The sequence below is a fragment of the Lactuca saligna genome, chromosome 3, assembly GCF_052625555.1.
Source record: "Lactuca saligna cultivar CGN05327 chromosome 3, ASM5262555v1, whole genome shotgun sequence".
In the NCBI taxonomy this organism is placed as follows: Eukaryota; Viridiplantae; Streptophyta; class Magnoliopsida; order Asterales; family Asteraceae; genus Lactuca; species Lactuca saligna.
Genome location: NC_136419.1, coordinates 7,829,726 through 7,845,943, shown reverse-complemented (window position 1 = coordinate 7,845,943; position 16,218 = coordinate 7,829,726). Strand labels below are relative to the sequence as shown.

The 16,218-nt window shown below is 34.9% G+C and overlaps 2 protein-coding genes and 1 long non-coding RNA gene across 3 annotated transcripts; 2 read left to right on the top strand and 1 right to left on the bottom strand.

Annotated features, from left to right (window-relative positions):
- The first annotated feature begins 469 nt into the window (after positions 1 to 469).
- On the top strand, positions 470 to 4,988 carry LOC145034382 (beta-adaptin-like protein C). The gene is made up of 14 exons (XM_078982776.1): positions 470 to 664; positions 1,170 to 1,367; positions 1,461 to 1,574; positions 1,688 to 1,938; positions 2,021 to 2,156; positions 2,235 to 2,414; positions 2,511 to 2,603; positions 2,682 to 2,893; positions 2,968 to 3,031; positions 3,123 to 3,302; positions 3,388 to 3,480; positions 3,623 to 4,017; positions 4,084 to 4,477; positions 4,543 to 4,988. The coding sequence occupies exons 1-14, from the start codon at positions 578 to 580 to the stop codon at positions 4,840 to 4,842; spliced, it is 2,697 nt and encodes an 898-aa protein (XP_078838902.1). The 5' UTR covers positions 470 to 577; the 3' UTR covers positions 4,843 to 4,988.
- On the bottom strand, positions 3,044 to 4,367 carry LOC145034383 (uncharacterized). The gene is made up of 3 exons (XR_013678060.1): positions 4,243 to 4,367; positions 3,873 to 4,109; positions 3,044 to 3,749 (listed from the first exon to the last, which is right to left on the bottom strand). It is a non-coding gene; the product is annotated as an uncharacterized LOC145034383 (long non-coding RNA).
- A 1,966-nt stretch (positions 4,989 to 6,954) lies between the features above and the next one.
- Positions 6,955 to 10,633, top strand: ETR1 (Signal transduction histidine kinase, hybrid-type, ethylene sensor). The gene is made up of 7 exons (XM_078982775.1): positions 6,955 to 7,279; positions 7,655 to 8,613; positions 8,752 to 9,120; positions 9,185 to 9,451; positions 9,526 to 9,653; positions 9,733 to 9,927; positions 10,010 to 10,633. The coding sequence occupies exons 2-7, from the start codon at positions 7,708 to 7,710 to the stop codon at positions 10,359 to 10,361; spliced, it is 2,217 nt and encodes a 738-aa protein (XP_078838901.1). The 5' UTR covers positions 6,955 to 7,279; positions 7,655 to 7,707; the 3' UTR covers positions 10,362 to 10,633.
- Positions 10,634 to 16,218: the final 5,585 nt, after the last annotated feature.

Genomic DNA, 16,218 nt, shown 5'->3' with positions numbered 1-16,218 from the left:
TAGCCATATATGCAACTTAGTTCGGCAAGAAATGAGGAACAGGAATGACGAACCTTGAGGGTCAGGGTGAGGCTGATTGAGGGAGTGCATAGGGTATACCGACCTTATTTTTTTTATTTTACATTGTAAACATTAAATAAAAAATAAGGATAATATAGTTATTTCATATATGAACGGACCAAAGATGAAACAAAAACGAATTATAAGTCCATTCAAATTAAAAAAAAAAAAAAAAAAAAAAAATAACAAATAAAAAAACTTAAGTACCAACGATACAGTTATCTTAAACCTGAGGGACCATTCGTGTATATTAAAAAGAAAAAGAATATGCATGTATTTAGGTGCATCAATGGACGCCTGTCAATGCGTACGTATTTTACCGGGTCTAATTTCACCGATAAACAGTAAAATGACATAAATAATTGGTAATCCCGAACTAAGAGCCGAATCACTCAATTCGGTTTGGTTTCTTACCGGAATTTTCAGACAACCCTCATCAACGCTCCATTTTCACGCCCTCTCTCAAACAACCGTCATCTTCTCCGTCAAGTTGTGTCGTCGGAGTTCATAAACAGCAATGAGCGGCCACGATTCAAAATACTTCTCCACAACTAAAAAAGGAGAAATCCCGGAGCTCAAAGAGGAGTTGAATTCTCAGTACAAGGTTCCAAATCCTATGATTTCGTAATCTTAAATTATTCAATTTCATAAGTCTATTTTTGATGATCCTCTTAATCATTTTTCATTGTGCATTTGTGCCAGTTATATTGTCTGATCCTTTACTGGTATGATCAACCGAGCTAGTTGTTTTAAAATTGTTTATCGTGAATTCGTGATCCGCATGCATGGAATTTGGCGGAAAATTTATTTATATATTTGGTATATATGAGCCTCTGTTCCATTTGAGAAACTAAAATCACATTGTCTCCCTTCGTAAGATTCTTTTGAATGGAGACGTATTTGGTGATGGAGTCCACTGTTTTTACCTTCGTAACTTAAAATTACATTGCATCTTTTGTGGGATTTGAATACACACTGAACTTTTTTGAAACAGACGGAAATTCAGGCATAATTTGAAGTGTTGAGCTAATAATATACTATAGCCTTTTATGGTAATTTTTGGTTTATTAAATTGATGTAAATTAACAAACATGTGTTGTTCCATTCAGGATAAGAGAAAAGACGCTGTTAAAAAGGTGATTGCTGCCATGACTGTTGGGAAGGATGTTTCATCACTTTTTGCAGATGTTGTAAATTGTATGCAAACAGAAAATTTAGAGCTAAAAAAACTTGTTTACTTGTATCTCATCAACTATGCTAAAAGCCAACCTGACTTAGCCATACTTGCAGTGAACACTTTCGTGAAGGTAATAATTAACCAATAAAAAGCTCTTGTACGTTTTCATACAATACATTATGATCATCACATTACTACTTTATCAGTAAACTTCATGTTACAGGATACACAGGATCCAAATCCTTTAATCCGTGCATTAGCAGTTCGCACAATGGGATGCATTCGAGTTGAAAAAATTACAGAATATCTTTGTGATCCCCTCCAGAGATGTCTTAAGGTTGTTATCATCTTTCTCTTTTGTTGTAATATTCAAGGTTATTTAGCTATAATATATTCATCTTGTTGGGAATCTTTGAGACCATTTTTTTTTTTTTTTTGTATATCATTCAGGATGGTGACCCTTATGTTCGAAAAACAGCAGCTATTTGTGTTGCTAAACTTTATGACATTAATGCTGAGTTGGTTGAAGAAAGGGGTTTTTTGGAAAGCCTCACGAATTTGATATCAGACAATAACCCAATGGTGGTAGCAAATGCTGTTGCAGCTCTTGCTGAAATCCAAGATACCAGTAGTAAGATCGTGTTTCAGGTTACTAGACCTATACTTGCAAAGCTCCTTGCAGCTCTTAATGAATGCACTGAGTGAGTATTATAATTTTTTTTTTTCTTGAACGTAATATTTTTTTTTTTCTACAAAGTTAATTTTAAACATTTCATTATTCAGGTGGGGTCAAGTTTTCATATTAGATGCTCTTTCAAAGTACAAATCAGCGGATGCACGTGAAGCTGAAAATATTGTGGAAAGAGTTACTCCAAGGCTACAACATGCAAATTGTGCTGTGGTTCTTTCAGCTGTTAAGGTGACGTTACTTTTTATTTTATTTCTCCCTTGTTAACATATTTCCTTTTAGTCAAGATTTTATTTATTGTGATCATAGATGATTCTTCAACAAATGGAAGTGATCACTAGTCCTGATTTGACTCGGAATCTATGCAAGAAAATGGCTCCTCCTCTTGTAACATTACTTTCTGCAGAACCTGAGATTCAATATGTTGCTTTGAGAAACATTAACCTTATTGTACAAAGAAGGCCCACAATTCTTGCTCATGAAATCAAGGTAAAAACGTTTCACCTTTTTTTTTTTTAAATATAAATCTTTATTAGTATCATGGAGATAAAATCATGTAATATCAAAAGACAACCTACTTTCTAGGTGTTTTTTTGCAAGTACAATGACCCGATATATGTGAAAATGGAAAAGTTAGAGATCATGATTAAGCTTGCTTCAGAAAGAAATATTGACCAGGTAATGATCTTGTTTTTACCATTTTACTGCAATTTGATGGACTTTGTTCTATGTCGTAATTACATTTTTGCCCCTCAGGTTTTGTTGGAGTTTAAAGAGTATGCTACTGAAGTAGATGTAGATTTTGTTAGAAAGGGTGTTCGTGCCATTGGACGATGTGCTATCAAGTTAGAGAGAGCTGCTGAACGTTGCATTAGTGTTCTTCTAGAACTCATCAAAATTAAAGTAAATTATGTAGTTCAAGAAGCCATTATAGTCATTAAAGATATTTTTAGAAGATATCCCAACACGTAAGTTTCTGATGCTCATCTAATAAATCACTTCATATGAAAATAATTAACCTCTAATTTATTATTTTTATCAGTTATGAATCTATCATTGCTACACTTTGTGAGAGTTTGGACACTTTAGATGAGCCAGAGGCAAAGGTACTAGGCAGGTTTAAATAAAATCTCCAAAATCCATTTTCTTTTGGTTGAAATTTAACCAGATGTTTGTTTATTTTTAATTTTTACATAGGCATCAATGATTTGGATAATTGGTGAATATGCTGAGAGAATTGATAACGCTGATGAACTTCTTGAAAGCTTCCTGGAGAGTTTCCCTGAAGAACCTGCACAAGTCCAGTTGCAATTATTAACAGCAACGGTCAAACTCTTTCTTAAGAAGCCAACTGAAGGACCCCAACAGATGATTCAGGTATATCATAGATTGATTATATTGTTGTGTTTCTATATATATTAAACAAATAACTAACTTTAAAGTTATGATATTTTCTTTTTAGGTTGTTTTAAATAATGCAACTTTGGAGACCGACAATCCAGATCTACGAGATCGGGCCTACATATATTGGCGTCTTCTTTCAACAGATCCTGAGGTTTGTATTTAGCATTTAGTATTTATTGAGGTTTGTGTGGGCCTAAAAACTGTAATTTAGTATCTAGTTACATTTTGTTATCATACACAATCAATCACTGTAGAATTCAGTACAACATAACGACTAGCATTTTAATTCTCAGGCTGCAAAAGATGTTGTTTTAGCTGAGAAACCAGTGATTAGTGATGATTCAAATCAATTCGAATCATCTATCCTCTCTGAACTTCTGGCTAACATTGCTACATTGTCATCTGTTTATCACAAAACGCCTGAAACATTTGTAACTCGTGTGAGAACCATTCCAAAAACAGAAGAAGAAGAGTTACCAGAGGGATTTTCCAATACACCACGTGCACATATTCTTAATGGTGCACCATCACCTACTACTATACCTGTTTCTCCTTATGCTTTAACAAAGCAAACATCTCTTCCACCTGCTTCCATTCCAGATTTACTCGATCTAGGTCTTGATGTTGATGTTGATGTTGGTAACAGTAATGCCATGGTGCCTGTTGATTCGCCTTCAACACCAACAGGGTAAATATTAGGGTTTACATATCGGGATTTGTTTGCACAGATCATAGAAGCTTTCTGGTTTTGCAGGCCACCGTTGCCGATTTTGTTACCGGCTGCAAACGGTCAAGGTTTACAGATTAGTGCACAACTAGTAAGGAGAGATGGCAAGGTTTTTTATAGCTTAATTTTGGAGAACAACACACAGAATTCACTCGATGGATTTATGATCCAATTCAATAAAAATACCTTCGGTCTTGCTGCCGGTGGACCGCTTCAGGTACCGGAACTGCTACCGGGAACGACCAGAAAAGCCCTTCTTCCGATGGTTCTGTTCCAGAATATGGCGCCTGGTTCTCCGAACTCACTTTTACAGGTTGCAGTGAAGAACAATCAACAACCTGTATGGTACTTTAATGATCGAATCTCGTTGTTTGTATTGTTCACGGAAGATGGAAAAATGGAACGCGACATCTTCCTTGAGGTAGGTACTTTATTTTTTTTACCTTGTCTTGTAAATCTCAGATTCCATGAAAATTATGATTGCAGACATGGAGGTCATTGCCGGATTCGAATGAGGTCTCGAAGGAGATTCGTGGAATTTTGATTAACAACGCTGATGCAACAATAGAGGAGTTGGCTTCCTCAAATATGTTTTTCATTGCAAAGCGTAAGAAGAAAAACCAGGAGGTTTTGTATTTATCTGCTAAACTCCCAAGAGGAATCCCTTTATTGATCGAACTCACAGCAGTTTTGGGGTCTCCCGGCGTTAAATGTGCCCTTAAAACTCCCAGCCCTGAAATGGCTCCGTTATTCTTTGAAGCCCTCGAAACTTTATTACAGGCTTGAAGGTTTGAGCGACTTTTGGAAACGAATGAAAATTTTAAATTTTGTAGTCCATTTTATAATTCGGATTTTGAAGTTTAGTGAGCTACAACTTACATGTACCACACAAAATAAATCCTTGTTAAGTAACACAAAAGTAATAATAATAAATGGTATATTTTCTCACAAGAAAATTACTTGTTTTTTTTTTTTTTTTTCAAATATCAAATTATGCATTTAGTTTTTATTTAAAATTAAATTGGGCCACCCTCGTACGTTTAAAACTTGCATGTTTCGTCTTCAATAAATAGGTTTGATGCGATTTTAGTTTGTCAGATTTGAATGACAATAATGTCCAAATAATTTAATGATATTATTATGATTATTATTTTCTTTTTAAAAAACAAAGAAATATGACCCCACGTCATATCCAATCTCACTTCCAACCCACCTTAGCCTTCATTTATTGATATCTCTATTTCAACATCTTTTCTAAACTAATCAAAGAAACCCTAATCCAAACCTCCTTAATCCACCGTTGATGACTACTGCCACTAGCAAACCCCCTCTTTGCGTCCATCACCCTCTCCGGTCTACTCCTATCATGTTCGCTAAAAATCTTTATACACATATAAAGGAAGGTCTGAAGCCGCCGACAAACAATCATCCATCATCGATGTTTCTCCAACAACAACCACCAAACCTACAGTACTTCAAATCGATTTCTGAGAACTGGCCGGTGGGAAACTGTATTTACTTTGTTGCTCTTGTGTCTTGATATGCTACACCATCAAAACCCTTTTATCTCTTTTCATTACCACCGTCGGAGCTCTAGCATCACCAAAACACCGGTTGCTCCTCTTTCATTGAAACAATTTAGAATTTGATTTGGGATAACTAATGGTTTGGAGTCTAGTCTATTTACATTATCCAATAGGGTTTTGTGGGTTTTCAATGAAGAAATGGTAGTACCGATGAAATGAAATGGTTGTGAAGAAAAGGGATGAAGGAGTATGTGAACGAGGAAGAGATTTTTGAGATTTTTTATTTTTATTTTTTTCCTTTCAGTTAGTTTATTTTATTTTATTTTGGAGGTGAAAGGTGGTGTTTGTCGATGGTGGCTGAACCAATTGCATTTTTTATTTTGATTTGGTTTGGCCGATGGTTAGAGGTGGCTGGAACCAATATCAAGTTTCTTTTTATATTTGGTTTGGTGTTGAGTAGATGGTTGTCAAAGGTAGAGGATGGTGAATGTCATATGTGGTTCCCGAAGAGAGAGAGAGAGAGAGAGAAAGAGAGAGAGAGAGAGAGAGAGAGAGAGAGAGAGAACTAATAGATAAATTATAAACAAATGAAAAAGAATCCTAAATGGTAATACAATTATTTGTTGTCTTGCAGGAACGGAGTTTGTAGCTTTAACGATATAACAAACGGTCTGAGTTAAAACTTAAAAATAAAAACTAGACAAAACTTCAAAAATGGTCCATGTGGTTTTCGAAAATATCAAGTTTAGTTCCTAAGTTCAAAAAACCTCACAGATAGTTCAAGTGGTTTCAAAACTTTTAACAAATGATCATTTTCGTTAACTCCGTTAGATTTTAGCTGTTAACTGAAGGAAATTTTATTATGATGTAAATAATATTTATCATTTGAAACTAAAGAATCTCAATACTATATCAAATTTATTATGATGCTGATCGATGTAAATATATGTCAAATTTGAAGGATTATGATATTTTATATAATTTGTTATTAAAATATTGATTATTGTATAGATGATCTGTCAAGAGGGTGTTTGTATACATTTAAATTAGTGTAATCTGAAATTGAAATCATCTATTTTGACTTTTGAGTGTATGGGTCCAATTTAATGGTGATTATAACTTGTTGGTTATTTACGGTTAAAACAAGAGAATAAAACTAGAAGTAGAATATTATAATAAACCAACTAAACTCAGCTACATGTTTAAATTCAATGAACCAAATTATCTAATTTTGATTGAGATTCTTTCCATCATAATAATCATTTAAAAAATGCATACTTGCTCCTTTATATATACGGAGAGAGAGAGAGAGAGAGAGAGAGAGAGAGAGAGAGAGAGAGAGAGAGAGACGTCAGATTTTGTTGTCCGAAAGTGCGAGAATTTGGGCTCCGGAAAACAGTATGAAGATATGATTAGTTGAATGAAAGCCCATCATCATCGTCATCGTCATAATCAGTCCAACAGTTTTCTCTCTCTTCTCCCCCAAGAGAGAGTCTCCCTCTCTCTCTAAAATCCGCTTTATACCACCGCTTCCCTAAAGTCGTCTTCACTCAACTGTATCCCGCTGATTGCTACAACCAATTGTTCTTTGATCGATTTCACATTCGTACATATACATAACCGAGATTTTATGGTAGCTGATTACTTTAACTTCAGCTAATATTTTAATGATCGATTGACGAGCCTTACTCCATAAGGTAAGAGGTTTCCTTGCTTTGTTGGTTTTCTAGGGTTTTGTTTGAGTTCTTAAAACCCTTATATGGAGGAGGTTTGTGATAATCGTTGATTGTATGCGATTTCCAGGTTATTGTTATAATTTGCATTGACTTGTACCTTATAGATCATAGTATTGATCTATTCTAATTTTGAACTATATGTTATTGTTTCATTTCATCAGAGGTATGGCGAGATGGTTTTAATGTCAATTGTGTTTTTATTAGTATAAGAGAGGAGTAGGTATGTTGATTTTGATCGAACTACCAAAAGGGATCGATCTTATCTGAAGAGATTTCTGAAGGGCAATTCTCATGGTTTTTACTAATAGCGAACTCCTGTTGTTTAATTGCTTGCAGATGCTGTAATTAGTGTACGCCTGGAGAGTCTAGAGGTGTTAGGTTCATCAACGATGGACTCTTGCAATTGCATTGAGCCACAATGGCCAGCCGATGAACTGCTGATGAAATATCAGTACATATCAGATTTCTTCATCGCACTTGCTTATTTCTCAATCCCATTGGAGTTGATATATTTCGTTAAAAAATCAGCAGTTTTTCCCTATAGATGGGTACTTGTTCAATTCGGTGCTTTCATTGTTCTATGTGGAGCCACACATCTTATTAACTTATGGACCTTTAATGCACATACAAGAACAGTCGCCATTGTTATGACCACTGCAAAGGTCTTAACAGCTGCAGTCTCATGTGCAACTGCACTCATGTTAGTCCACATAATCCCCGATCTACTCAGTGTCAAAACCCGAGAATTATTTCTCAAAAATAAAGCTGCACAGCTGGATCGTGAAATGGGTATCATTCGAACACAAGAAGAAACAGGCAGACATGTTAGAATGCTGACTCATGAAATCAGAAGCACTCTTAACAGACATACAATATTAAAAACTACACTTGTGGAATTAGGAAGAACATTGGGGTTGGAAGAATGTGCTCTCTGGATGCCAACACGCAGTGGTTTAGAGCTTCAACTTTCTTATACCCTTCGCCATCAAAACCCTGTAGGGTTTACAGTTCCAATTCAATCTCCTGCAATTAATCAAGTTTTTAGTACTAATCGTGCTGTTAAAATATCTCCAACTAGTCCTGTTGCTCGATTACGCCCTGCTTCTGGTAAATATATGCTCGGGGAGGTTGTTGCTGTGCGGGTCCCACTTCTACATCTTAACAATTTCCAAATCTATGATTGGCCAGAACTTTCAACAAAACGTTATGCTTTAATGGTTTTGATGCTTCCTTCTGATAGTGCTAGACAATGGCATGTTCATGAACTTGAACTTGTTGAAGTGGTTGCTGATCAGGTTTGCACTTTCTCCTAATCTAGATTATATATATATATATATATATATATATATATATATATATATATATATATATATATATATATATATATATATATATATATTCTTTTAGTTTAGTTTTAATTAATATTTTTGTAGGTTGCTGTTGCTCTTTCACATGCTGCAATCTTGGAAGAGTCAATGAGGGCTAGAGACTTGCTTATGGAGCAAAATGTAGCACTTGATCTTGCAAGAAGAGAAGCTGAAACAGCTGTTCGTGCACGTAATGATTTTCTTGCAGTTATGAATCATGAAATGAGAACTCCAATGCATGCAATTATTGCACTTTCTTCATTACTTCAAGAAACCGATTTGACACCTGAACAACGCCTCATGGTTGAAACCATTTTAAAAAGCAGTAATTTACTTGCCACACTCATAAATGATGTATTAGATCTTTCAAGGCTGGAAGATGGTAGTCTTGAACTTGATACCACAACTTTCAACCTTCATGCTCTCTTCAAGGAGGTACTCATTCCATTCCATTCCTTCTTCCTTATTCCTCATTCCATTACTGACTTCTTATTCTCAGGTTTTAAATCTGATCAGGCCTGTAGCATCAGTCAAAAGGTTGTTTGTGACACTGAGCCTTTCATCAGATTTACCAGAGTATGCTGTTGGTGATGAAAAGAGACTTATGCAAATAATTCTAAATATAATTGGAAATGCTGTGAAATTCTCAAAAGAAGGCAGCATTTCAATCTCCGCCATCATGGCAAAACCAGATTCTTTAAGGGATCCACGAGCTCCCGACTTTTTTCCCCTTCTTAGCGACAATAATTTCTTTTTACGTGTTCAGGTTCGTTTTTTGCATTCTTCTCTTCATTTCCCGCTTCTTGGAATCCAATTCTTAATTGCATTCCTCTAGTGTAGGTGAAAGACACAGGAATGGGAATCAGCCAACAAGACATGCCAAAGCTGTTCACCAAATTTGCAGAAAGCCAATCCCCCGCAACTAGAAATCCAGGTGGCAGTGGTCTCGGCCTTGCCATTTGTAAAAGGTAATGAAATGAAGACTTTATTAGCATTTTTGGTCCCTAAGTAATATATGTCTGATTCTGATATTTTCAATCCATGCAGATTTGTAAATCTTATGGAAGGTAATATATGGATAGAAAGTGAAGGCCTTGGCAAGGGGTCCACTGCAATCTTTTTTGTCAAACTCGGGTTCCCCGGTCGCTTAAACGGGTCCCGCCTCCCTCACATGCGAGTGCCCGCAAAACTCGGGCAGACAAAGTTTCCGGGACTAAAAGTTGTAGTTGTGGATGATAACGGGTTGGTGATGCTTATCTTGTTATATGAATAAGTATGAATTTTTGAATTTAAGGAAAAAAAAAATGAAATTTAATAATTGTAGGGTTAGCAGAACAGCAACGAAGGGGCTACTGGTGCACCTTGGTTGTGATGTAACCACGGTTAGTTCAGGTGAAGAGTGCTTACAAGCCGTAACCAAAGACAACTATCAGGTTGTTTTCATAGATGTGTCTTTGTCTTCTGAGACTTACAATGTTGCAAGGCTTGTAGTTGAGAAATTACCAAAACGCCATGAAAAGCCTCCCCCGCTTATAGTGGGGCTCACTGGAAACACAGATAAGGCGATGAAGGAAAGTTTGTTGAGAGCTGGAATGGATGGAGTTGTGCTTAAACCTGTTTCCGTTGAGAAGATGAGACTTGCATTGTCTGAGCTTTTGGAGCATAATAATACATGAATGGAGATGGAGGAGGTTTGTACTACTTGTACATATTGCTACTTTTTTGGTACATTATATTATATTATGTGTGTGTTAATGATGTCATAGTACTGTTGTTTCAAGTGAGAGGTTTAACATATGCTACACAAGATTTGTTGCATATAATTGCTATAAGAAACACTCGACTTTGCTTTTTCTTAACTTGCCTTTCTTTACAATATGTAAAACTCTTGGAAAAAACTTGAACGTTTGTAATTATTATTTATTTATATCATTATATGTTAACTTCTTATAGATAGTATCAACTACTACTTGTTGAGTTGTTGATTCATCATAAGTCATAACCACTATCAATAAATTGTACATTCTTCTGATATTCCACTTCTCGTTTTGGAGTGTTTTAAATTTTTTGAATAAAAAAAATAACATTTTACACAAACTAAATCAAATATGGAGGGGTGTCCTGAGTTAAAAGTTGTAATACTGTTGATAATCGTGTTTTGAATGCGGTAATCAAAGATAGAACGGAATACTAAAATAAAATCATGTTTGTTTTTATCGATTCCTTCTTCTCGATTGATTTTCAATTTTCATTCCTTCGGTTCAGGGAATAGGGAATGAAATGGTAAGTATGATTCTAAATTAATTTTGTTTATATAATCTTTAATAAAACTAATTTTTCAAAAAAATTAAAAATTAAAACTTCATTTGACTTATTTATTCTTGTTTTCTTCTAAACATAATAAATTTATTTTAATTACATTTTTATTTTGAGATTTCATGGCACTTTTTTTTAAAAATTGTAAATATTTTTCGAAAACATATAATTATTTGAAAATGCATTTAACAAATATTACTACGAAATGAAGTATACATACAATTTATTTAACGATATTCTTTATTTAATTAAATTTTATTTATATAAAATTATATATTTTTGGATTTATTTAGTTACCATTATAATATGTTTAAATGATATATTTTGTTTCTTCAAGCCAACCAGAGATGATAGTGGATTGTAATAATACATTCTCTTATCTCGCTCATTTTATTAGTGTTCATCAAATTTCTTTGTGATTTCATTCCTTGTACCAAATAGATCCTATATGAATATTTCATTTTCACATATAATCTTATTCCCACTCATTCCTTCATGAAGATACATCCCGAAAATCAACATTTAATATTAGAAAGTATTACATAATCCAGTCAATCAAACCAATACCCTATCTCAATATCCGATTTCATCGTAATCTAATCTACCCTTTTTAGTATAACTCCATTTACAACGACAAGAGATACACTGTAACATAGCGAATGAGAAACCTAAGACATGATTTTTGTTCCATATCTCTACCCTACCTCTCTTCATAACCCTAGTTCTAACTCCATTTTTCTCACTCTCTATTTCCCATCGTTTTTGCTCCATGTTTCCATCGATTTGTGTATAGGTTCAACATCATCTATCCAACTTGAAACATCCCAAAAATTATAAGGTAAAATTTTGGTTTTTAAATTAACCATAAACATTCTTTGATCATTTTAAGCATTCAAAAGTACATGAAAGTAAAATAGTTATCATAGTACAATTCACAAAATCATAAAGTATGGAAACATGGGTGGATGCGTTGCGATCAAGCTGGGCCCTTCATTCGTGGACTAGGAGTACCTCAAAAACATTTAAAACATAAAACATAAGCACACGAAGCTGAGAGTTCCCCAAAATACCGCATACCATACATATCTGGCAGCTCAAGGCTATGTCGGGTCTATTTCACCCCGAGTCTATTTCAACTCATGTGTCGGCACAAAGCCGTATCGGGTATATTTCACCCCCGTGCCTATTTCACCCCAAGTCTATTTCAACTCATATGTCAGCACTAGGCTGTACTGCGTCTATTTCACCCCCATGTCTATTTCATCCCATATACATATAGCAAACGGTCACACATGCATATAACACATACAACAGGAGTCACAAAGACTACAAACACATAACATATCCTAGTGTCCTACATTATAGTGAGCAAACTCACCTTAGTCTATTATCAGACAGACAGATGCTCGGGTTGTTGAACCGGAGAGTCCCCACGCTAACCAATCAAATAAAACCCTAATTAGTAATCAAGCCATAAACCATAACCGGGAATCTAGTTCATTTGTCCAACACCCAGGGTAAAAGACCATCTTACCATTCCCTCACTTGGCCCAATAACTGAAGCCCAACTCCATGATACTAAAAGCCCAATTGTGGCCCAATTCCTAAAGGACACCTAAAATCCAATATAGGCCCAAAGCCTCATAATGGCCCAAATTCAGAAGGGATAGCGGCCCAACAAAGCCCAAAACCCTAATAGTCAAAATATGTCCCAAACTAGTGTTCTAAAAGGCACGCCATAGCGCTCACCAAGGCGTGCCATGGCATGAGGCTCGACTTCGCCGTTACAAAAAGCCTCATAACATTGTTGTTAGGCATGACGCGTGGCATGATAAGAAGGTCCAAGAGAAAGATAAAGTGTTTAAATAGGGTCCTAACCCAAAAAATTAAGGCTTTTCCTAGATGTCCGTACGCTCATCATATGGAACGTATGCCCAACGTACGTGGTTACCTTTTGCGATCACACTTGAGCCTTGTACGCCTATCCTACCCCCTGTACGCCCAGCGTACATGGCTTAGCCTAAAATCCTCGAAACTTCAAACGGTCATAACTTCTTCATTCCAACTCCGATTTCGACATTCTTTATATCCACAAAAAGGTAATGAGAAGCTCTACAATCCTGTCAACTCTCCTTCACCATGAAACGTTCCGAACTTAGATACAAAATTCAAGAAATTCCCACACCATCACTTTACATTATACCTTTGGGCTCCAAACAGAAACTGAGCACTCAGTACCCACAACCTACATTATCCACCTCTAAATGGGACTAAACCCCTCATTCCCAAATCCCGAAACCTTATGATACTTGATCCTCGGGTTATGGCCCTAAATTATGAAACGACCCAAGACAAGGTGTTACACATCACACCGTATCTTCTTCCTTCTCTCTAAAACCAAAAAAAACCTAGATGCTGATTTTTTTCTCTTCATTATCTCACAACTGGTAAGTAGTTTTTGTGTATTTTTGTTGGTTTCTTGATTCTTGAAACATTGGCTAAGTGGGCTGAAGGGTTGAATCTAGATTGCATTTTTTTAATTTATCTTATTCGGCTTGAGATTGGAATTATGGACTCAGATGATTGCCTTACAATACTCTGCCATTTGTATCCCTTTCTATCTGATACATCGGGTTTCTCATGAATATGGATCTCTATCAATGTTCACTAATTCTTGATTTTCCAGGTGCAGATTTAAGTTAGTGTTAATCAATGAAAATTGTGTCTTGTACTTGAGGAATACTCCACCATGCTCATGGCTCCGCTAGCTTGGCTCAAGGTACTTATTCGACCCTATCTTATTACTACTTCAGTTCTGTAATTTAGTTTCATTTTCCAAAATAATGATTCATATTGTATCTTCTCAGGATTGATAACCTTGTGAATTATATCAATGTATTTCTTATTCTAGATTTTTTAGGATTTTCTTTTTGTTTTAAAGCAGAAACTAATTATGTGAATAAGGTTATATCATTCTTTGTAAAATAAAAGAGTTTCTTAGAGTCTTGATGTCGGCGTGGTTCTTTTTATATGGCTTTACGGTGATACAAAGGTAATTGTTTTTGTTTAGGGTAAATGTCACAAAAAACACTCTTTTTACACAGAAATTCGATTTTGACACCGTGTTTTTTTTGTATCAATTTTGACACTGTGTTTTCCAATTTGTTACAATTTTGACCACTTGACCGGTTAACCAGGTTACATGCTGACATGGTATGATGACGTGTCAGTTTTTGATGAAGTGGCATGCTCACATGATATGCTGACGTATCAAAATTGATTTTTTTTCCATGAAAAACACTAAGTTTTCACTTTTTTTCGATTTTGACATTAAATTTAACTTTTTATTTCAATTTTGAGATTATGTTTTTTTGTTCCAATCGAACATCTTTTATCAAATTTTGTTCAATTTTATCTATTTTCTATTTGAAACCGTATAAATATATTTTTTTATTACATTTTAAACCGTATAAACATATATTTTTCGTTTAAAAACCACATTTTTATTTAAATACAATGTGTTTTTTTCATACATTTAAAGCATTAGTTATATCATGAGAATCACACTAACCATAAGCTTCTAATAAGATATAAAAATTTGATGGGTTGCAAACTTGATATCTGAGTTTTTTGATCGACTACACGCCTCCAAACCTCCAAACACATTTGAAAGCTGCATATTTAATATAAAATACAATTTTTATATAACTAATACATATTTATATATAAAATTATGGTTTGAGTGTAAAAAAATGTATTTATACAAAACTATGGTTTTTAAATGAAAAAAACATATTTATACGGTTTTAATGTATTAAAATAATATTTATACGGTTTCAAATAGAAAATTGTCAACATTGAACAAAATTGGAAAAAATGATGTTCGATTTGGAACAAAAAAACATAGTGTCAAAGTTGAAAGAAAAAATTAAACTTAAAATTCGAAAAAAATTAAAAACTTAGTGTTTTTTGTGAGAAAAAAAAAATTCAATTTTGACACATCAGCATATAATGTCAGCATGCCACGTCATCAAAACTGACACGTCATCATGCCACGTCAGCATATAACCTGGTTAACCGATCAAGTGGTCAGAATTATAACAAATTAGAAAACACAGTGTCAAAATTGATACAAAAAAACACAGTGTCAAAATCGAATTTCTGTGTTAAAAGAGTGTTTTTTTTTTGTCATTTACCCTTTTGTTTATGGACCAATATATGGAATTGGGAAGAATAAAAACTATGACAATTAGGAAATTTCCATCATCGACCGAAATTAGAGATTAGCATCAACAAATGATGATAATAGAACTTTTCATATTTTAGGAAAAATATGATCAGTTAAATAATAATAATAATAATAATAGAGTAAAAAATGAGTGACCAAAAAGTTATACCACTTTTATAATGGTCAGTATATTTGGAAAGTACACATCAAAATGGTCCTAAGTGTAACGCCCGATTCCAGGTATGTAATTATTTTCAAATGTTCATGGATTATTACAATCTTTGGAATTCAATGACAAAGCCAAAAGTCTCTCATTCCGTCTCATGCAGTTGTAATTTTTTCCGAATCTAAAGGATCTTAGTGGGTTTGTTGGGATTTCTACATACAATACTTATGGTCCCAAATTAGGATACATGCGAGAGAAAAATATCCCTTTCAAAACCCAAGACAAAGCCTATTGGAAGGAAATCACGAGACTTGATGTGTATGAGGTTCAATCCACCAAAGCATCTCAAATCATTCATCCGGTCTTAAGGGTGGTTCTCTGAATTATTGCTAGAAATTCTTTGGTGCATGGTCACCAGCTTGAAGAGACCGCATTTTGACGCATTTCTTGCTTCCAAACTTCTCAAGGTCTCCACTAGCAATTCCAACCCTATTCACTATGGCAGGATTATCACTTATCTTGCCACCCGCCTTACTTGTGTCGAGCTTTTTGATAGCAAGCACCCAAATCTCAAGAAAATCACACAAGGCTCCTGTACCATCACATCCAATGCCCTTGTAGCCTCATATTTCTTCCGCAGAGAAAGCGATGGTAGTTTTACATGGTTGGTGCAGGGTGAACACCATTTCTAAGTTCCTGCTGGGAACTTCAGCTCCCTCCAGCTCCAACAAGACATCACTCAAACTCGATGGTGTCCACGAAAAAATATTTTCTGCATATTCCATTCCACACGCCCCTGAGTCCAACCCGAGAGCTCCTGAGC